Source organism: Stigmatopora argus, chromosome 14, assembly GCF_051989625.1.
Source record: "Stigmatopora argus isolate UIUO_Sarg chromosome 14, RoL_Sarg_1.0, whole genome shotgun sequence".
In the NCBI taxonomy this organism is placed as follows: Eukaryota; Metazoa; Chordata; class Actinopteri; order Syngnathiformes; family Syngnathidae; genus Stigmatopora; species Stigmatopora argus.
This window is the reverse complement of record NC_135400.1, coordinates 14,684,826-14,708,234: the sequence shown is the minus strand read 5'-3', so window position 1 is coordinate 14,708,234 and position 23,409 is coordinate 14,684,826. Positions and strand designations below refer to the sequence as shown.

At 40.9% G+C, this 23,409-nt stretch overlaps 1 protein-coding gene across 3 annotated transcripts in view; it reads right to left on the bottom strand.

The window, feature by feature from the left end:
- Window positions 1-1,456: 1,456 nt before the first annotated feature.
- mrtfbb (myocardin related transcription factor Bb) overlaps window positions 1,457-23,409 on the bottom strand; it is a 32,921-nt gene continuing 10,968 nt past the window's right edge. For 2 of the 3 annotated variants that reach the window (XM_077619971.1, XM_077619970.1), the window contains 13 exons: window positions 14,811-15,034; window positions 12,163-12,216; window positions 10,930-11,015; window positions 10,777-10,846; window positions 10,550-10,711; window positions 9,695-9,861; window positions 6,288-6,374; window positions 4,786-5,033; window positions 4,535-4,622; window positions 3,116-3,592; window positions 2,645-2,764; window positions 2,107-2,167; window positions 1,457-2,028 (listed from right to left, as the gene is read on the bottom strand). In XM_077619971.1, coding sequence (XP_077476097.1) covers window positions 1,754-2,028; window positions 2,107-2,167; window positions 2,645-2,764; window positions 3,116-3,592; window positions 4,535-4,622; window positions 4,786-5,033; window positions 6,288-6,374; window positions 9,695-9,861; window positions 10,550-10,711; window positions 10,777-10,846; window positions 10,930-11,015; window positions 12,163-12,216; window positions 14,811-14,907 — 1,992 coding nt within the window. In that variant the 5' untranslated portion in view covers window positions 14,908-15,034 and the 3' untranslated portion in view covers window positions 1,457-1,753. The remainder of the gene's footprint in view (window positions 2,029-2,106; window positions 2,168-2,644; window positions 2,765-3,115; window positions 3,593-4,534; window positions 4,623-4,785; window positions 5,034-6,287; window positions 6,375-9,694; window positions 9,862-10,549; window positions 10,712-10,776; window positions 10,847-10,929; window positions 11,016-12,162; window positions 12,217-14,810; window positions 15,035-23,409) is intronic. The other variant, XM_077619972.1, reaches the window with a different exon arrangement.

The window sequence follows — 23,409 nt, the reverse complement described above, 5'->3', positions numbered from 1 at the left end:
AAACGACATAGTATAGTAAGGCTTTATTTCCTCAAAAAACGACATATTATAGTAAGGCTTTTTTTCTCAAAAAACGACATAGTATAGTAAGGCTTTTTTCTCAAAAAACGACATAGTATAGTAAGGCTTTTTTTCTCAAAAAACGACATAGTATAGTAAGGCTTTTTTTCTCAAAAAACGACATAGTATAGTAAGGCTTTTTTTCTCAAAAAACGACATAGTATAGCAAGGCTTTTTTTTCTCAAAAAACGACATAGTATAGTAAGGCTTTTCTTCTCAAAAAACGACATAGTGTAGTAAGGCTTTTCTTCTTAAAAAACGACATAGTATAGTAAGGCTTTTTTCCTTAAAAAACGACATAGTATAGTAAGGTTTTTTTTCTTAAAAAACGACATAGTATAGTAAGGCTTTTTTTCTCAAAAACGACATAGTATAGTAAGGCTTTTTTTCTCAAAAAACGACATAGTATAGTAAGGCTTTTTTTCTCAAAATTCGACATAGTATAGTAGGGCTTTTTTTCTCAAAAAACGGCATAGTATAGTAAGGCTTTTTTTCTCAAAAAACGACATAGTATAGTAAGGCTTTTTTTCTCAAAAAACGACATAGTATATCAAGGCTTTTTTTTCTTAAAAAACGACATAGTATAGTAAGGCTTTTTTTCTTTAAAAAACGACATAGTATAGTAAGGCTTTTTTTCTCAAAAAACGACATAGTATAGTAAGGCTTTTTTTCTCAAAAAAACGACATAGTATAGTAAGGCTTTTTTTCTCAAAAATCGACATAGTATAGTAAGGCTTTTTTTCTCAAAAAACGGCATAGTATAGTAAGGCTTTTTTTCTCAAAAAACGACATAGTATAGTAAGGCTTTTTTTCTAAAAAAAACGACATAGTATAGTAAGGCTTTTTTTCTCAAAAAAGGACATAGTATAGTAAGGCTTTTTTTCTCAAAAAACGACATAGTATAGTAAGGCTTTTTTCTCAAAAAACGACATAGTATAGTAAGGCTTTTTTTCTCAAAAAACGACATAGTATAGCAAGGCTTTTTTTTCTTAAAAAACGACATAGTATAGTAAGGCTTTTTTTTCTTTAAAAAACGACATAGTAAAGCAAGGCTTTTTTCTTAAAAAACGACATAGTATAGTAAGGCTTTTTTTTCTTCAAAAAACGACATAGTATAGTAAGGCTTTTTTCTTAAAAAACGATGTAGTATAGTAAGGCTTTTTAAAGAAAAAAAAAGACCATGTATAGTAAGGCTTTTTTAAAGAAAAAAGACCATGTATAGTAAGGCTTTTTTAAAGAACTATACATGGTCTTTTTTTAAAGACCATGTACAGTAAGGCTTTTTTAAAGAAAAAAAGACCATGTAATGTCCACCAGAGGACGCTATACCACAAAGTAAATTCTTGCAAGGTAACCTAAAATAGATATTTACACCTTACAAAGTTTCAAAATTCACAAAATTCAATGGCCATTTTGGCCCTTTATTTCGTCATGTTTTTGTTTGCCCAGAAACCCCGATTACATACATTGGAAGGTTTCCAGGTGCTCCCTGACCTGAAATCGTTTTGAGTCCGTCTCGGAATCCCCACGACAATGCTCAACGTTTCAGGACTTTTTTTTCCCCTAACACAGCTAAAAAAGGAAAAATGTCCATCATTTAAAAAAAATAGAGTAAATTATATACCTTTGAGTCACTCTTCCAGTCTCTGCAGGGCGGTCGCAATCTTTCTTCACGGGAAAATGCGCTTGTTCCCTAGAGCAGTTGGTAAGCATCCAGGAAGTCGGCGGAGAAGACGCCCTCTGCGGCCGACGCGCTCAGGTCCAACCAGTCCATCCCCTGGACGTCGGCCAGGTCCACCTCCATGCCGGCCAGGGGGGAAGGGAGTTCCTCGGACGGCACGTGGGCCACCTGGACGCGGGGGGGCGGACGGGACAGGGCCGTGTTGACGGGCAGGAGGGTGACGCTGGGCGTGACTGCCACGCGTTTGTTGTCCATGGGAGGGTTGCCTTTTAGGAAAGGGGGCATCTCTGCACAAAAAAATTGAAAAATATGAGTCATCTGTTTTTTTACGTTGAATTACAATGCCATGCGGGTTTCATTGTTACCGCCGCTTTCAATGAGGATGTCAAAGAGGTCGTCCATCTGCTGGCTCGCTGCGTACAAGCCCTGGAGGAAACATAGAACCCGATGTTTTCACAGCGGGAATGTGGTTGACTAACGAGATTTCCCACAAACGCACACGCTGATGGTAATAAGATGTCCAATTTGTTTGAAATGAGGAGCTGAGATTGAAAGATCGTCCAGTGCATTTGGAATATCGGTCTACAGATGTTGCCCCACCAATTGGGACATTTCAGTAGTCATTCAAGACATTTTTTTAGGGCAAGTGACTAGTTTTGGTCATTAAAAAAAGCATTGACAGTAATAATGATTGTATTCATTTTTAACATTCTTATCATTGTATTTTAGGATTAGCATAAATAACAGTAAAAATTAATACAATGATTATGTAAAAAGATTTGTGTATCAAATAAAACCCTTTTTGCACGAAAAAAAGATTTTTCTTAACCCCTAACGCTACACGACAACTCAATCCATGAAGGAGTTAAATGCTACAAAGCCAAACCAGAAACGTATTCTGACCTGAATGGTAGGATGCATGCGGGTGTGTTTCACCGCGTCTTCGTAGGGAGGAGGTTCTCGGAGGTTTTTACAATTCAGCGCTGGCGGCATGAAATCTGGAGGACAGCCACGGCAGATGCTCTAGTGGAGACAAACAGGAATAGAAAGATTAAGACAAACGTGCAGGATTTGCAGTAAAAATATAATAGTTACAGTCTACTTAAAGGTCAAAGTTGCTGCTCTTAATCAGGGGTGTCTAAACTTTTTTCTCTGTGGCCCAAGTCAGATCAGAAAGTAAAAAAATGATCGTGTTATAATTTTTTTTTAAAGTATGAAGTTATTGGCTTATAGACATCCATTCCATTTTGACTGGCTTTTTGGTATTACGGCTGATTAACTCCATTCATTAAATGTGGACTTATTGTTACCTGTAACTCCCGAATGGTCCAGTAGAAGGAGCCATGCGTTGGTCATTCATTTACAACTTTTTACCTTGCTCTGAGGTGTCGAGTCATCAATTTTTGCCAGCTGTGGCGCGAGGGCGTGTCGAGGAAGTCGCGTGGTGGAGCCGGGAGGCTCGCGTTTGACCTGGTCTTCCTCCAAGGGGGGCGAGCCAGGAACCTGGCTGGGCGAGGAGGACTCTCCCAGCTGGTGGTGACTCCTTTTCTCTACCTCCAGTTGCAACTTGAGCTCTTCCACCAACTTCTGCTCTCGCTCCAGCCTTCGCTTCAGTTCCTCGATCTGAAGCTCCTTCTCACGCAGGCGACGGTCCTTCTCGTGGGCCCCCGGCGTAGCGGGAGCGCTCTCTTCGCCGGACGCCTTGGGGGACGCCGGGGTCGGCTTTTCGGGAGATTTCATCTCCGCGTCGGGGAGGCTCTCGTGGTACGACTTGAGCCGCTCGATCAGATCCGTTTTAGTTCCGGAGACGGGGAGCGAGCGCAGTTTGAGCGCCACCTTCAGCTCGGCCACCTGGAAGCACACGACTGTGTCACTGACAGGAAATTGTGCATTAAATGGGGACTTTTGTTGGCATGTTTTGGGGCGGAATTGATTTGAAAAATCAAATAAGAATTAGTCATTCACATTTCATATCACATATCTTCACAAGGGTGCCTGGAGCCTTTCATGAAATCACTATTATTATTTACCATGATATGGTGGAAGGTCTATAATGAAACCAGGAAATTGGAATTTTGTCATACTTTCTAGATTATAAATATAATAAATTCTGCCTAGCAACAACAGGCTGGACCAAATGTATTGCCTGTAAAAAGAAGAAAAAAAGCCTTACTATACATGGTCTTTTTTAAGAAAAAAAGACCATGTATAGTAAGGCTTTTTTAAGAAAAAAAGACCATGTCTAGTAAGGCTTTTTTAAAGAAAAAAAGACCATGCATAGTAAGGCTTTTTAGACAAAAAGACCATGTATAGTAAGGCTTTTTTTTTTTAAAAAAAGACCATGTATAGTAAAGCTTTAAAAAAAACATGTATAGTAAGGTTTTTTTTTACAGAAAAAAAAGACCATGTATAGTAAGGTTTTTTTTAACAGAAAAAAAGACCATGTATAGTAAGGCTTTTTTAAGCAAAAAACACCATGTATAGTCAGGCTTTTTTTTAAAAAACGACCATGTATAGTAAGGCTTTTTTTTTTTTTTAAAGACCATGTATAGTAAGGCTTTTAAAAAAATAAATAAAAAAAGACCATGTATAGTAAGGCTTTTTTAGAGAAAAAAAGACCATGTATAGTAAGGCTTTTTTTAAAAGAAAAAAAGACCATGTATAGTAAGGCTTTTTTTCTATTAAAAAGCTTTTTTTTAGGTTTTTTGTACAGTTAAATATTAAGCTCATTTGTGATTTGACGTAAAGATCCATTCTTCATGGTAAAGAATTTCATCCAAAATAAATCATCACCTTCATTTCATCCAGGTTGAGCGGCAACTGATCGGGTTTGCAGTTTTCCTTTGGGACCTTGCAGTTGTTTGGAAATTGCCCTTTTAAACTGTCCAAATGAGAAGAGAAAGGAAAAGGGAGTCAACTCGGCCTTGGTTTTTCACCACCGCTAAGGAAGGCAAGGGCGGTGGAACCAAAACGCAGTGAAACACGGGGATACAAAAAAAAATCCTTTCCGGACTTCCTCCAAATTGAAATCCAATTCGACTTACTTAAGCGCCGCCTGGTGGCCGAGGATCTGCAGCTGTAAAAAGTGCTGCTGCTGCTGCAGAATGCGCATGTAGGCGGCATCCATGCACGCCGCCGCCGCCACGGGCTCCGGTGAAGACTTTTGCTCGTGTTTGTGCTGGTCCGGGGGAATGTACTGGTGATATTTGAGCTTGCGGATCCTCGGCTTGGCCTCTCGGCTCTTTTTGCCGCTGCGGCTTTTCTCGCCTGTCGGTTTTGGCGACGTCTGCTGCTGTAACACACGTGCACACACACACATAAACACACAAAACAGACATTAGGGTGAAGGCTTTAGGAAAGACGGTTGATGAAAATGTCTGGATGAAGAAATAGGAAATTTGACCTTCATTGTTTTAACACCTGCATTAGGGCCTGTTTTAACAGAGGTGGTTGGCGTGTCCGCCTCACAGTCCTGAGGTCCGGGGTTCGAACTCCCGGAGTTTAAGCGGAAGGTTGGAAGACGGAAATGTTTTTCTATTCTGGTGCAAATTGATTTGATCCAGACTTTCGTGCAATGTGTATCATCAACAATTAGGTACCGTAATTACTCGAATATAACACGCAGGTTTTTGCAAAATAATTAATTCCAATAGTTGGGGGTGCGTGTTATAATCAAAAACAAATTTTATTTTTTTTTTTTTTTTTTTTTTTTTTTTTGTGTGTCTTGTTACATGGCCCTTAGCCTGGTGCTTTTTCTTGCCAAATAAATTGAATTGAAATTGAATTGAATAAAATAAATTACAAATTTTCGATCGAAAAAAGCATTGTCAAACTCACTTTGACGCATGGATTTTACGTCATCTCGTAGAGCCGACGCACGGATTTTACGTCATCTCGTGAAGCCGAGACCACCACTGCCCCCCTCTAGCCTCGTACCCGTCTCAGTTCACCCTCTCTCAGTTCAGTGTTATAATCAATAACTAAAATAAATTACAAATTTTCGATCGAAAAAAGCATTGTCAAACTCACTTTGACGCACGGATTTTACGTCATCTCGTAAAGCCAATCGGATGATGTGTTGTGGGAGGAAGAGGAAGTGGATGAAGGAAGCGTGGACGTTGATAGGATTCTCAACGAAGAGATGTATGAGAGGACAGACAAAGAGAGAGAGGAACTTTTCATTTGAAGGATTCTAATGAATAAATTTGTTTGAACAAAACAATCGTGAAACGAAGAAAAAAAGGTAAGATTTCTGATTTTCGTCAGCGGGAAATTTTAGGTGCGCACTATATTCGAGTACTGCGTTTTTCCAGATTTTTTTGGCCCAAAGTTATACCTGCGTGTTATTTTCGAGTGCGCGTTATATTCGAGTAATTACGGTATGTTTTTATATTCCTTCATGCTATCTAGGCTTTATTTTTGTAACTCAGTGTTCCTCAAAATGGATGTGGATGTTTTTATTGGACTTTTTGGCTGTTTATAGGGCATTTTACCCATTAAAAAACATATCGCTGGCTATTTTTTGCAATTCTAAAATGAGTCTTACCTTTGTAAGCACGGCGGTGATTGGCTGAGATGAAGTGGTGGGGGATGAGCAGTCGGGGGAGGATTGGCACGATGGTTGGGGGGGCTCCTTAATAAAGGACACACATCAGAGTGTACAAAGTAGTTACTAATAGTTAGTTAGATTTAATTGGATTGGATTGGATAACTTTATTCGGGAAATTTCATTGTCGCAATAGCAAGAGGGTGAGGATGCAGAAATAGGAAAGGCATTTTAGACATAAATAGATAGGTAATAAGTAAGTTAATAAATAAATATATAAATAAGCGTGTTGCTGAAATACACACATACATATACGCATATACACACATACATACACATATATACACACACACATATATACACATACATATATGTATATATACATATATATACACATATATACACATATATATACATATATACATATATACATACACACATACATATATATATATATATATATATATATATATATATATACACACACACATACATACACTAAGAATATGCAATTAATGCAAAAAGCGCTCACATCTGCCTAGATCAGGGGTCTCGAACTCAATTTACCTGGGGGCCGCTAGAGGCCGAGTCTGGGTGAGACTGGGCCGCATCAGGATTTCCACAAGAAAAGCACTGATAAAACTTTCCAACGTTATCAAATATCTTTATTTTTTAACAAAAAATAATGAATTAAATAAATTAACTTAAAGATGAATAAAAAATAAATTAATCAGTAATATAAAACCAAATAATACTAATGAGCATACAGTAGATATACACTGGCTGGCTAAGTAGAGAAAATGAATTATTTTTATTCCGTTTCAAATGTCTGTATTAACAGCTCTTTAACCTTTAACTTTCTGAACTTGAATGGAACATTGAACATGAAATATTCTGAACACGGCTTCTTTTGCCTACTCCTTGCTGCTAGAGACCTGGCAGCGCTTCTTCTCACATAGTCACATTTGGCTTGAGGGAGGAAGCAGTGGAGACCCTCAGTAGAGCTTGAAGATGCTCATCAGTAAGTCTGGACCTGTACTTGGACTTATTGAAGTTCAAGGTGGAGAAGAGCTTCTCACACAAGTATGTGCTCCCAAAAAGGCACATGGTCCGCTTGAACCTTCGGGAAAGTTCAGGGAAGCTGGGGGTCAACTCTCTCAAAAATTGCCCAAGCTTGTCTGCTTCTCCACTCACCTCCCTGAACTTGGCTTTGAGTGCAGAGTTGCACTGCAGGTCAATGAGCTCCATTTGAAGCTCAGGAGGGGCATCTTGCACATCAAAGGAGAAGGGGTCCGCAAAAATTTGAAATGTGGCTTTGTGTGTCTTGAAGTCTGCAAATCTGTGATCAAATTCCTCCTGTAGCTTCGAAATGGCCTCAACATACTTCTCACCACTGAATGGTGTGCCTGCATCCACGAGAGCCTTGCATGCTGGGAAATGGCAAAGGTTTGTCTGAGAGAGCTTGGCTTTCCATAACACAAGTTTAGTGCAGAATGCTCTCACGTTGTCATAGGCAGCACTGACAAGTTGCCCCTGGCCTTGTAGCTTCTTGTTCAGTACATTAAGCTCATGTGTGATATCAACAAGAAAAGCCAAGTCCATGAGCCATTTGGGATCACTTAGCACAGGATCAATCAACTCACAAACGGCGTAGCTAGCTTTGACTGCTGCATTACTGTCTTTGGTAGCCTTCTTGAAGAGATCCTGTTGCCTCAGAAGACGTGTTTTAAGACTGGCAACCTGGTTGGCTCTCTCATCTCCCTGGTATTTTTCGTACTCCTCAGCATGTCTCATAGAACAATTACGTTTCAAATTGTATTCCTTGTGCACCGCAACTTTTTCAGTGTAAATGAGACACGTCGGGGTGCCCCTGTGTTCAACAAAGAAATATTGCACTCCCCACTTTTCTTGAAACTGTCTGTGCTCATCACCGACCTTTCTCTTCACGGCAGGCTTTGAAAGAGACATCTCTGGGGCTCTGTAATATGTTTTTCCACTTGGAATGAGTCTCGGGTTGATCTTTCACATTCAGTCGCGCGGGTTTGTGGCGCATGTGCACTTTCGCTCTCCGTTTCAATCGCGGAGATGGCTACAGACACTGACACAGGCTGGATCACGGATCATAGCGCCTCATTCAGTTCTATGCTGAGAGCAGCGGAGGAGTGTGCGCGCCGAGCGGAGTGATCGGCCTCACGGCTTCTCCTCCGCCCAGCTGATTGGAGGAATGAATGAGTGAGTGAGCGAGGCACTGGACAGCCCGGCCGATGTCCCGCCCTCCAGAGCCGTATACCTCACCGTGATTGGTTCATTCAGCTCCGAACCAAAGTTCCCTCTAATTTTTTGTTGGTCTGAGCAGAAAGACAACCTCCCTGAGCGCACTGAGTACCAGTGTGAGCGACATCATCGGTACTCGGATGATTCGCCTAAAGACGTTTCGCCGACGGACGTTTGACAGACGGGCAGGTCGCCGAATGGACCTTCCACCGAACGTTCATTCGGCCGAACGGAGGTTTCGCCGAAACGGGATTCGAACGCTCGCCCCGCCGGATCGTGTGTGTACAAGTTTTTCAACCTCGGCCCGCGGGCCATATACGGCCCGTTAGGATTTTTAATCCGGCCCGCCGCCGGTGTTGTCCAAATTATAGTAAAAATCAATGTTCGTCTACCATCAATGGCAGTCCGGGAATAAGCACTCTTGGGCAGGCAGATGTAGCAGAACCGAGCCGTAAAATGACAGCAATCGGGTCAAATCCATCCTAAAACAGCATTTAATGATTAAATACAAATACTGGATGATATCGCGATGGAGGCAAAAAAACGTCTATAAACATCCATTCGCCAAACGGCTCAAAATGCTCTCAAATTCGGTCAAATCCAGCTGAAAACAGCGTTTAATGATTAAATACAAATACTAGTATTTGTATTTAATCATTAAACTAACAAATACTAGTACGACCTGTCCGTCTGTCAAACGTCCGTCGGCGAAACGTCTTTAGGCGAATCATCCGGTCACGACATCATCATTGCTCGCTATCGGCACACCAGTATCACACTTGCCACAAGCAGGTGCATGTCAATGTTCCCTCTAATTTTTCATGTAAAACATGCTGTAAAACAAGAAAAACATGAGTGGACAGAGCTACTGCCACTGGCTGCCACTTAAACGGCGCCATCATGGGGAAAGGGGTAAAAAAAAAAAAATAAAAAAAAAAAAATTAAAAAATTTTTTTTCCGATCTTTCATATTAAGACGGGGGCCGCAAATTATCGTCCCGCGGGCCGCAGTTGGCCTGCGGGCCGCAAGTTTGAGACCCCTGGCCTAGATTGAAGCGGCAATTGGCGTCTAATCCATTTTGACTGGGAGATAAAAAGCCAGTTGAGTCACCGAAAGGGTTCAAATGGCCTCACCTGCACAGGAGAGCCGGAAGAGCGAACAGACGCGGCCTCGGTCGGCGTCGGCGGGGTCGAGCCGATGCCGGGAGACGTCTGGAGAGCGCCATCGGGCGATAAAGCGTCGCTCTTGTCGTCGCTGAAAGTGTAAACATCCACCATGTCGCTGGGGTCTGGACTATCGCCTGGAGGAAAAACAAAATAATATTGCTATAACAACAGTCAAGATTTAGCATCTAGTCAAAATTGGGGCTGATCCGTTTCTTTTTTTTGTTATGACCAGGCGCACAAGGGCTTTATAAAAAAACTAAAGTTGGGAAAAGTAAATAACAATAACGATAAGAAATAGGAAGGAATGTCTACTGTGCATCTATTTTGGTAGGACTGCAACAAAAGGTCAAAACAGTTGAAGCACTATTTTCATTGCTGGCCAATGAAATAATGTGTGAAAAATGCATTTGTATTTGACAAGCCAAGAAAAGTCATCTTTTTATTTTACTGCTTCAACATCCTGTTGAAGTAATTCAAAGTATAGCTCGAATACAGTTTGATTTATTTATTAAAGGGACAGTACGTATTAAAGTTAGAACTGATGAAATTCTATTCAAATAAGAGTAGCATTACTTTTAGATAATATCACACATGGTAAAGTAAACGGCCCGTCGACTGTGTGCTTAGTCGCCGGCCCCACGGCTCCGGGGTCGAGGGTTCGATCCCCGCCGGCTTTGCATGTGCTCCCCAGGCTTGTGTGGTTTTTTTCCGGGTACTCCGGTTTCCTCCCACATCCCAAAAACATGCAGGGGAGGATGGATGTGGCCCTGGCCGATACACAAAGTGAGCCAATTTGGTAGTTTTGACAGTAATAGCATCTACCGTCTCGGTCCTCGTTGACGTCGCTGTCCACAGACAGGATTTTCTTCTCCAATAGCTCCATGGGTCCAGGTCTGCAGGCTAACTTTTGATGGAGCTCTTCGGCCAGCCGAGCCCTCTTCAGCTTCGTCCGAGCTGCCTGCAGGGAAGCGTCGCCCTTGCTCTCTGCGGCAAGGAGGAAGTCGGTGAAGGAACCCCAAAAAATAAATAAATAAATCCTCTTTTCTCACCTTTCAGAATGCGGACCAACTCGGAGCGAGCGGGTCTGCGGCAGAGCTTGTGCTTCAGGAAGTTCCCGGTCTAAAAAAAAAAGAAAAAAGAAATGGGGAAAGTCAGAGGAGATGCTTTGCAAAGGGAGTACAGATAGAAAGCGGTGTATTTACCGTGTGCCGATGGCAAGCCATGTCTTTTACCCTGGCTCTCTCCAGACTGCGAATCCTCTCGTGCAAGGCAGTGGGGGCTTTTAGAGCTGAAAAGGAACAGAATCATTCAAACCAACCTTTTTTCTTTTTTCTTTTTTTTCATGACATGTATACAAACAGTTCAATCTCTGGAGTTCCTGCCCACGCCGCCAAAGTCAAATGAAACAATTAATGGGATTTCTCAAGTGTAAAGCTCATAAAAGAATATCACGAATTGAAATTTTTTCGTTAGCCATCGAGCATTGTGGGCGCTCTCTGCGTGTTTTGCAATGTAATGGTCACACTACAGTATTCACAATGGATGTGCAAACTATTTTCCTCTGAGGGCCGACTTCAGAAAAATCAAAAGAGGCAACTTGGCATCCTTAAACTTTTGTAAACAGAGGATTGGAATCAGATAAAAAAAAAATAGATCTAAAAAAAATTTAAAAAAATAGAAAATGCATTCATTTTTAGATGTCCACTCATCGGCTGATACTGACGCCATAGACGTCCAATCCATGATGACTGCTTTTTCTGGGTACTATTCTGCTTTTAGCCCACATTCCAAAAACAAGCGTGGGAGATTTATTGAACAGTGTCACAACCAATTCATGGTTTGCCGGGAATGTCTCCAGCACCCCTGCGACCCTAGTGAGAATCAGCAGCTCAGCAGAATGAATGAATGTGGTCATTTTACGCACATATCAACCCCAGCCATGACTGCGCACATAATCACTTCCAGTAGGATCGACATCATTTGATTTAACGCTGCACGCACGTGGAGGAAACCAAAAGAGTCATCGCAAAAATCAGAGCGGACGGACGGATAGCTTTGGTGGAGAGCGACGTGGAATGGAGTGGCCTGCTGGAGGTTTTGAGGCCAATCCCAAAAGGTCAGCGACCTCCAGCAAAGGCCCCGCCTCTGAGTCACGAAGCAATGCGGAGCCAGGGAGGAGCTCGCTAAGGGCGCCGGGGACTTTTACACATTACTCTGCATTAGGCAGCAAATAAAAGAACTTATCATCACAATTCCCTTAAGAGGTTCCTCAAATGTTTTGGACCAACAACAAAAAACATTAGTTTATCTTATTATGCATTATTTCTCCATTTAAGATCACCCCTGGTCACCCACACTTACTTCTTGACCGGAACCCAGAATTGAACCCAATTGAGTCTAAAAATACAAAGAAAAAAAATCAAGTGCGTACTCACGGGGCATGACGCCTTCATCCCGACTTCGTCGCTGCTGCCGGCACAGCTGAAGGCCTGCCAGGTTGCCCAGAAAAAGAAGCAAGTTGGACTATTACAGCGGGAAAAGGCGTCAGAGTGGCTAAACTGGACATCTCACGGCCAACTTTGCCCGCTGTCGTGTTTTGTAATAAACACCAAAAGGTTACGGTATAATTCACATCCTGTATTCGGCCGTAGTGGAAGCAGGGGGGTTTAAAACCGCACGTGGCTCTTGAGTAGCGATGGCGTCCAACAGGGCGCCTTGGCCAAAGTCAACACGGGAATAGAACAGAATCCAAACGACGGCGTGAGATTGTTAATGGGCAAAGCTGCCGGCAGACAGTGCGCCATGTGAGTCACGTCTAGTTCACTTCATTAAACGAGCGTTTGAACCCAAGGTGAGTCGTAACGCGCTAGATTTACTCCGTTACATTAAGATTAGATTAACCTTTACTCATCCTGTATTCGTGAAAATCCGTTTGTAGCAGTAGCAAGCACAGACACAGGAAAAGACAATGTAGACCTAGATAAAACTGGAACCACACATAGGAAGCCCACACACGGTTGGGACCTTCTGCAGACTGAAAATATGCAGAATCACTCTTTCAAGTTTATCTGCACAGTCCCTCAGTAGTCTGGAGCGGAAGAATCAACAGTAACAGAGTACAACACTCCCGATACTCCCTTTACGGCCTGGTAAGCGCCGACAGCACTTCCGTCTTATCGGGGAGGGATCTCACTTTCCCCATAGTAATAGATGGAATGATTGGTCGCTTCTAATGGCACTTTTGTTCCAGCGGCATCGAGGTGTTGCTCTTTCTGCTGCGTATTGTTCACAGCTGATCCCATGCGATGTTTAACATGTCATACTCTTACGTAGTAGTAGAAAGAAATGCATATTATTCCACTTCTTCGGATGACGTCTCCACCATCCGGACCAAATTCCGCATGCTTCATTCGTGAAGAACGATGACGTTTGGCCAATACATCTAACAAGTGTCTCACAGGAAGTCAATCCTCCCCACACACCACAAGGCAGACCTGCGCAGGCCTCCTGGGAAAAGCGTTGAGCGGACCCTTCTGACTCAAGCGAGCAAAAATAAACGGGGCAGCTGTGAGAACGAGGCCTGGGAACCGTGACATGTTGGGGGTAGTAGCTTAAGGGGCGCGCGACCCGCTCTTGGTAAGCAAACCCGGAGATTGGATTGGGAAAATCGGCTTTCGAGTCACTCTGACCTGGATAGAAATTGAATATTTCATATTAGGGGACAGGATCCGATCCCCAGGTGCTGAACCCTGGCTAACCCTACCCCCCGCCAGTCACGTCAGCCGCCTCGGAGGTGGCCTCCGTGACATCAACTCGAATTTACCGCCGTTTGATTCCCATTTGATTTGATTCCTCGAGAAACGGAACAAAGCGTTTGCCGCCAACGCTTCTTGGGTCGAAGACGAGTACGCTGCGTGACGGTGATTTATCTCCGCGTTATTGCTAATAAATAACCAAAGACGGCTTCTGACTTTAGCAAAAGGTACAGGCCCTCGCATGGGATGGAGTCAGTTTGTGTTATCGCAAACAGAAATTGCGTGAACGTCCGCCAGTTGGCGTTTGTTTTGGCACGCGGATTGCGGAAAATTTCAGGGCAATTAGGGTCTGTTAAAGCGGCACAGTGGAATAGAGGTGTAAATGTCTGCCTCGCAGATTGGACCAGCGGGTCTAGATGTTTTCCGGTTAAAAATAATACTTAACTCTCCAAGCATAACCGCGAAAAACATATTTTAGACCCCCAAGTACCACATAGTGACCGAAATAAAATGACTTCCTTGACAGTTCATCAAAAGTGAGGCTAAAAAATAAAATGAATATTAGTTTAAGCCACCGCCACATGACGCAAAGTTTAAACTAGGGTTGTCCAAACTACGGCTCAGGGGGCAAATCATGAAAACATCACGGAAAAAGTCCCCCATAAGAAGCCTCAATTGAGCCTACATTCTTTTGCACTTTTCATCTTTAACGCTAGATGGTGCTAGTCACTTAAGCAGCGCCTCTTTGAAAACCTGACATGTTGAAATCTTTGCACGAAACTGTAGAATTTTCGGTATTTTATATAAAATACGTTGAATTACTTGCCTAAACGTATTCGCAATTAACTCAATTTGACATTCAAACTGGATTGGTCGCCTATCCCCGACAAGGACACCCAATTAGTGAATAGTTCAGTAGGTAATACATTTTAAAAGACCTTTTTACAGTTTGGATTTTTTTTTAAGCTAGTCAAACATTTAATGACTTTACATTAGAGATCTAAACTGGAAATATATTCCAATTCAACATATTGTTCATTTCAAATTGAAATTATTTAGTAGTGTGGAGGAAAAAAATCAATTTCTGTTCTGATATGATAATGATTATCAGTAATGTTGCATCAATCTAAATAGACGTTCAATGATGTCTTATCTCCAGCCACAAAAGTGACAATGACGTTGGAGGTGAGTCAATACAAAAGAGTTTTTGGTTTGCCATGTCACTTCCTGGCGAGCCTGTTGACACACTACCCCCACTCATCCTCCCCCCCAAAAAAACAGCAAACATTCCCTATTGTCATCACAAATAGATAAATAACAGGACGTACCCGATTTGAATTTGCTGGCGATGATGGAGGGGGACTCCACGTGGAGGCATGCCATCATGGAGGGTGGTGTGCTGGGGGGCCACTTTTGGACTCCCATGGAGTACGGCAGCGGCGGCGGTGGTGGTGGTGGTGGTGGTGGCGGCAGCGGCCGTCAAGGATAGCCCAGACTCAGATGTGAGCCTGGGACGGCCGGGGCTGGCGGCGACCCCTCCTCTATGGCTCAGCTGAGAAAGTGTGTTCACAAGAGTGTGTGTTAAGATCAGTAGGAGGGATCACAGTCTTGCTAGTGTTAACCCTCTCAAGCCTAACATTGGGGCTAAATGTTGACATTAGTAGTACTCCTTTTTAAAATTGTATTTTATAAATATACATGTGTAATTCTTTACAAATATTAATAGAAGATAAAGTAATGAAATTGAATTAAAATGAGTTCAGGGTGTACCCCACCCGCCTCTTCCCCATTGTAAGCTGGGATAGACTACGGCACCCCCCGCGACCCTTGTGATGATACGCGGTACCGAAAATGGATGGATGGAGGTTTCAAGAAAATTAGAATAATAAAAGTCAAAAGACAGCATATGTATTCAGTCATTTGTAAATACATCGGTATAAAAACTTTCAATGTTTTAGCTCGTTTTGTGGACACAATTTAGCGCCAGTTTGTTTTTGTCCAATTGTGGTTTCCGCTAAATCATCAAGCATGACCTTGCTGGCCACTTGAAACTGAAACAAAACGCGAGCATTCCGACAATCCCGCACCAGTGAGGTCAAAGACTATTTTCATAAAAATGGAGGTTTAAATTTAGAACTTTGGCCTGGTGCGACGCCATCCACGAGCTGGCCCCGTCAAGCGTGCGAGCGACCGCCAAATGACGTCGTCGGCTTTCAGGAAACGTGAGTGTCACGCAGCCAGTCAAATCAATGGGATTAGTGGACGTAGGAAAAGTCCTTATTTCAATGGGATAAAATGGTTAACAAGCCAAGTGGAATGTGGGAAAAATGTCAAGTCATGTTCATCAGAACAGCAAACAAAACTAAAAAAAAATCCTACTTTTCTATCTGTAGAGGCCAAAAAGGACGTATTTTTTAGCTTCCGCGGTGAAAAAAAAATCTCCTCTGGTTTAAATTAACTGCGCCCGTTTTCAGTTGACTGAATGACCGCGAGAACAAAGCGCTGCGATTGCGGTGACGTGACAGAATTTCAATCTGCCACTGCAACAAGTCATTGTCAAGCTTTTTGATGATACAACACCCCTTATTAGATGATTGCGTCCATCTGCACCAGCGTGGGCCAGCTGTTTCCACCATGGTGCAACTTTGCTGGAGTAAAAACACTCGGAGACACGGAATGGTGTTGATGCGTTGCGGTTTTGCGACCAACAAAGTCATTTAGAAGCGGTTTTAGCGGCTTTACCGTCTAATGAAGTTGAAACGTGGCGTCGGCTGTGGCTAAACATGAGCTCCACCCACATTTTCAACTGTCGGGAAGATGATCTTTCTTGAAAAATTAACATCTGCGTGGTGGGGAAAAAGTCATCTAACAGTTAGTCATAAATGGACTTTTGATGTCTTCTTTAACTGGAATGGAATGAAACCATGTTTTTTTTCATTCAGTCATCTAATCTGTTTATCCTCTCGAGGGGTTGCGGGGTGCTGGAGCCTAACCTGGTGAACTACAATGGGGTACACCTTGATTTGCAGGCTAGACAATCACAGGGCGCAGTCAGACAAATAACTATTCACACAAAGACAATTTTCTGTTCGGAGCCGGGAATTATACCCTTAATCTCAAAACTGTGAGGCAGACGGGCTAACCGCTTCACCACTATGCCGCTTCACAGTTTTCAATTCCTGTGATATACAAGAATACAGTAATCCCTCGAATATCACGGTTAATGTGGACAAGACATGGTTCCGATAATCGAAAAATCGTGAAGTAGGATCACCCCACATTTTCATGAACTTAAAATGAATACATTATATTTTGCAGTTCAGTGCTTAATCTTAGTAGCAAGAGTGGCTTCCACTTACAAGTTTCAACATGGATTTTCACATTTTCATGAATTTAAAAAAATACATATAAGGATTTAAAAAAAAATGGCAGAAAAACATCGAATTTGCGATAAGTAAAGTTGCGATAATCGAGGGAAGACTGTATTCCTAAAATACAACTTTGAATGAGTTCTAAACGGCATTTTGTGTTGACTTTTTTTAGGTCATTTATTTATTAATTAACTTATTACCCATCTATTTATGTCTAAAATGCCTTTCCTATTTCTGCATCCTCACCCTCTTGCTACTGTGACAACGAAATTTCCAGAATACGGGATGAATAAAGTTATCCAATCCAATCCAATGAGTTAATGATCTCTGTTTGAAAACACCATTGCTTGTTCATCTGAACCAGTTCTAAACTACAGCCACGTTCGTTGTTTTTCGGACGGTTCCCGATGATTGGCGTACAGTAATCGAATACAGGTGCACCGTAATGAAAGAGTCAGTCCACGCGGTACTCTTAAGCTCACGTTTAAAATAAAAGCCAGACTACCAAATTCCTTCTGGGTTTGGACTGTGCTCATTCCAAGGTGGATCCCCGAGAAGGTTAAAAGTCACATTGAAGAGGAGCTTCTGCGTCAGTTAGTAAACAAAATAGGTTAGCCGAACTAATTATTGCTTCATTTCATTAAGTATCATACTGAATTTGCCTTCGGCTGACCGGTTCAAGCAACGGTCGTAAAGCTGACAATACTGTATCTTTGCAGTTATTTATCTTGGTGGTAAAATGTCTGGGTCATAGCCGTGGCATTGGAAGCATCGTAAAGAACTTGGACGCATTTGGGGTCGAAGATAAGGAACTAAAAAAAAAAATGGGAGTGGAAACTTGAAAGTTTCATTTTGGAGGAATTATTTAGCCATCATCTCTACATCTTATCCTCAACTGTTTTAATATAGAAAAACAACTTTTTACACTTTTAGTCACACCGACGGATAATTTAAGAGCTCTTTAACAATCTAGCATTTAGTAGGTTTTTGGGAAAACAGAAGAAAACCAATGCAGTGCCTAAATAAAAAAATAAAAAATAAAAAAAACAATTAAAATCACACAAGAAATTTAACCCAATAGAAGACCAAAAATATAAAAACCAATGTAAACCGCACAAATCCTAAAGTACAAAAAGTGAATAACTTCCAAAAATATGTTTATAATAATTAACAATCTAAATCGATCACTTCCAGCCCTAATGCTTCTATTTTACTAACTCCCACAACACATACTCTGTGATCTGGACAAGCAGTGAATGATTTAAGATAAATAAGATACTTCCAGTAGTAGCATTATGGATTAGACCAGGATTCGATGATCCTGAGCTCAAAATGTCACGTGTCCATTTTCCAATAAAAATATCACTATAATGTCACAATAAAGTGGGATTTAATGTCTGTTGGGGTGCATGACAAAAGATGAAATGCTACAAAAAGGACTATTAAGGGACATGAAAAGTTATGCTTGAAATAAAGCCGCTTTTCCCCCCCAAGTTTAGTCTTTACGCTCAACTCCCATCACATCCCACGTAAACCCTGGCGAATGGTGGGAAAGCCAGAAGAAAATCCCTTCGGGGCCGTCCGCGTTCTTTGAAGCGGCGCCTCGCACAGCTGCCTGTTATTCATTTCGCTACTACCAAGCATTTTAGATGAGATAACATAACTTCACAGTACCAACACCCATTTAACACCGCTTATTTAAGCGAGGGTTTCTATTGTGGAGCGCATCAACTCTGCCAACCAAACTGGACTGTACCACTTGTTGGAAATGGGTTCATGCCTTCACAAGATGTTTACAGCTGGTGAAGTCTCGCCAAGTGAACATGATGGAGCAAATATTTCCATAACATACCTGTCAATTTACACGTTTTTCCTGTATTTTGTACGTTTTTTGATCATTTCAGATGATGTACGCCATATAACAACTTTTGTACACCATTTTTTTAAGTACGTTTTTGGTAATCCCGGTCTCATTTTACCCACTTCGACTCTAATCCGTGTCGTCTCGGTCGCTGGTAGAGGACGAAAACGTCATTGTCAACTGCAAATAACATACCTGTCAACTTACACGGTTTTCCAGTATTTTATACTTTTTTGATCATTTCAGATTGTGTACGACGCATAAAATTTTTGTACGCGTTTTTTTTTAAAGTACGTTTTTTGTAATACCGATCTCATTTTACCACGTTAACTCTAATCCGTGTTGTCTCGGTCACTGGTAACGGACAAAAACTGAATCGTCGACTGCTAATATTGTCATGCTTTCATAACATACCTGTCAACTTACACGTTTTTCCTGTATTTTGCACGTTTTTTGTTCCTTTCAGATGGTGTACGCCATATAACAACATTTGTACGTGATTTTTTTAAGTACGTTTTTGTAATCCCGATCTCATTTTACCCACTTCGACTCTAATCCGTGTCGTATCGGTCACTGGTAGCGGACGAAAACTGAATCGTCGACTGCTATTATTGTCATGCTTTCATAACATACCTGTCAACTTACACGTTTTTCCTGTATTTTATACGTTTTTTTGATCATTTCAGAGTGTACGCCGTATACAACTTTTGTACGCTATTTTTTTGTACGCTATTTTTTGTACGCTATTTTTTGTACGCTATTTTTTTTAAGTACGTTTTTTGTAAAACCGATCTAATTTTACCGACTTCGGCTCTAATCCATCATCTACAGAATCTTGAATTTAGTGCATCTACTTTGGACAAAATTTTAGACTTAAGTGAATAAATGTGCCACGTTGCATTTGTGCGTTTTATATATATATTTTTTAAATCGCTTAAGGGGAATTGCAATCATTAATAAGGGGAGCAATTACCCTAAGTTAACAGGTATGCCATAATAAATGGGAAGCTCAATTTTTACAGTATCAATCGCACCAGGCTACTCGTGCGATAAGAAATTCGAGAGGTAGTGTAAACATAAACGATGACTACGAACCCAAACCAAGTGTTTCTTATTAAGCAGCGCATCATTCGCATGACAGGGGCAACAAAACACAATAGAGAGCCTTTTCGGCATGAAAGGCGAGTTTATAAAACTGAAGTCATCTTCAAATTAACTTCCCAGATGTGGAAGTGCCAAAGCCGAGAGGCGCTTTGACTGACAGAAGCTGGAGCACAACCTGATCCCACGGGTTCAAACCGGGCTTTGAGTACCGAACGGAAAACCCAAGCCAAAATCTACCCTCGGGCGTTCCGTGTCAGATGGATAGCTAAATAGTCATCTGTCGTTAATGCCCTAAGGACGGGAAATTGTTAGATACCCAAACGGGAGGCCGCCACCGGTAGCTCGGGGGAAAAGAGGTTTAAAAGGTATTACAGAACAAACTGGGGTGTCTCCAGTTGGTCAACAGTTGTCAAAGGGAAGGGATAACCAACACAACATGCACGTAATTTACCACATAAAAGTGGCTCTGGCTTTTACTGTTTTAAAACAATATGCCAGAAAGGGTCAAACTTACATCACACTGGTACGTTTATAAAGTCCATTCAAAAATAAGAACAACACATGCTGGATCTTTTCCCATTCAGCAATGACTAAAATGCCAGGGTCATTGACAGCAAGAGACGTCCAATCCATTCTGACGGGGATTTAACATTCCACAAACATTCCCTCCTCTTCATTTTTTGGTGTGATTTATAGTCTGGAAAATACGGTACTATAGACATATTACATATATTAAACTACGAATATAATTCAGTCCATTTCGGTGAAAAGTCAGCTTTTTACTGGGTATTTTTCTTTGTTTACCTGGAACACGCTTGTTCCATTTTTCTTCCCGATCTTACCAAATGTCTAGTTTTCACTTTTTACTTTCCAATTAATCATTACTACACTGCGTATTATCTGACTTGTCTAAAAAATAAATGCCAATTTGATGTTCTATCGAACCTTACGATTTTCTTTAGGAAGCATTTTCTTTCAACTAAACATTCTCTTCTGATCGCAACACAACAAACAATAATAAAAATACGTGTCCTAGCCCCCAAAAAAGCGCTAATACAGTCTTAAAAAGTAATTAGCAAAAGAAGATAAAATAACAGTTCCGCAGCTCAAAAAGTGGAGAACTATAGTACAAGTAGTCCTTACACCAAACAATAACAGCGACACAAAAGTGACCGGTTGACACTTTTCCAACATTCCCAGATTTCAACAGAGTGGAGCTTTCCCATAGCCCTAATTAACCCTCTAGCGGCCGTGACTCACCACACGAGCTTGCAAACAAACACAGACCCAAAATATCCTCATGTGCTCACTGGCATGTCACAACTGTTACTGTTGTTGTTCTTTTTGTTGCCGGGCAGAACTCATCACAGTCGTGGACCCATTTAATAAAAACAATGTGAACGTTGTAAATGACTTTTCGAGGATATTATTTAAAAAAAATTAAAAACTAGCGCAAACTTTTGCTGACTCAAGGGGAAGGTTTACATAAGACCGGGACCAGTCCTGACGTTACTTTCGACATACTCTGTGCGTTTTGCAGTATCTGAGGTCTGAAAAAAAATGTATATAAATTACTGTTTCCTGACTTGGACACTGTGTCCATTATAAAAATATAGTTTTTCAAGCTCCTAAACCTTCAAGAGTAGATAATTAGGGGGTAAAAAGCTGTCAGAGCGTATAATTAGGGGCTAAATTCTTTTCAAGCCATATTTCTACTCAAGCAGAGGAAAAAGATGGTATCGCCATTAGATGGAAAAGGGCTTTAACCCTTTGTTGGGCGTTCTTTTAACTCATTGAAGATGAAGATTGGACATCCAGCACTGTCAATGGCAATTCAACATGAGCATTAAATATTATTGTACGTCTAATACTATCAATAGCATGCAAGGAGTTAAATACTAAAATCGACTTTTGTTGCATTGGGCTGTAATGTGAGTATTAATCTTAATTTCATTCAGTTTGTTTTTATCAACATTGCATTACATGGTACATTAAATAAAATAAGATAAGTAGTATGTATATCAAAATAATTGCAGCTTTTAAATTTGTAATGACCACTTGCTCTCCATAGGGTTTAAGTTTTGAAAGTGTCAACTTTTTGAATAGCCCTGAAATGTCAAATAAAATGGCATATGACAACAAACTGATGGATTATTAATTGATTCAAAACTGTCAAGAGTGATTCTTGCTCGGTTAAAAATGTTTTAACTGTCGGGGAGCACTTTGTTTTTAAATAAAAGCTGAAATGGTAAAATTGCAAGCAGTAACTGCTCAAAGTTTGCCGACCTCTGACACATTTTTGGGATACTTTGTACCCCGAGGAAAATAATAATAATTCAGTTCCTTGGACAGGAGGAAACAACAGCAGTATGAAATGAGGCTCTCCGGAGAGACGAATCAACGCGCCACGTGGGAACGCTCCATCGCGCCACCTATTTCATGTGGAAATTTCTAGAAATCTTCCACGGTTTTGAAAGCGGCGGACTGGAATCTGCCAGAGCGAGCTCATTGATTTTTCATCGACAGTCATGTCGCTGCTGCCAACCCGCTCCCCAGGCCAGTTATGGGAAAGCGTCAAAGTTCCCCCGATTAGAGTCATTTCCTTCCTGCTCGCCATACGCAGCCAGCCATGCCAGGAATGGCCAAGCTATTTACTCAGGCCCGGAGCGAATGGAGTCCAGATCCCACACCCACATGGCATTTGCATCACCATGTGCAAAGGCCACGGGGCTTTCCTTGGGGGAGCCTTCCAACGCTGTCCGCACACGTGGGCACACAAAAAAAACAGGAGTCTTTTACTCCAGGGCTATGGAGCCTATGGCTCGGGAGCCATATGTGGCTCTTTTGCAGGCTGCGTATGGCTCTCCGCTCAACTGGGAGGTCAAATATGGAAACCGCTTTAAACCGATTTGAACGCACTAATGGGAGCGTCATGCCGACACAATTTTGTCAAAAAATCCGGATATATAGCTATACACATAGATATAGACATATACATATGATATATATAATATAGATGTATAGATATAATATAGATATAGATGTATAGATATAATGTAGATATAGATGTATAGATATAATATAGATATAAATGTATAGATATAATATAGATATAGGTGTATAGATATAATATATATATAGATGTATAGATATAATATAGATATAGATGTATAGATATAATATAGATATAGATGTATAGATACAATATAGATATAGATGTATAGATATAATATAAATATAGATGTATAGATATAATATAGATATAATATAGATATAGATGTATAGATATAGATGTATAGATATAGATGTATAGATATAGATGTATAGATATAGATATATAGATGTATAGATATATAGATATAGATGTAGAGATATAGATGTATAGATATAATATAGATATAGATGTATAGATATAGATATATAGATATAATAGAGATATATAGATATAATATAGCTATATAGATATAATATAGATATAGACAGATATATAGATATAGACAGATATGTAGATATAGACAGATATATATATATATATATATATATATATATATATAGAGAGAGAGAGAGAGAGAGAGAGAGATAGATAGATAT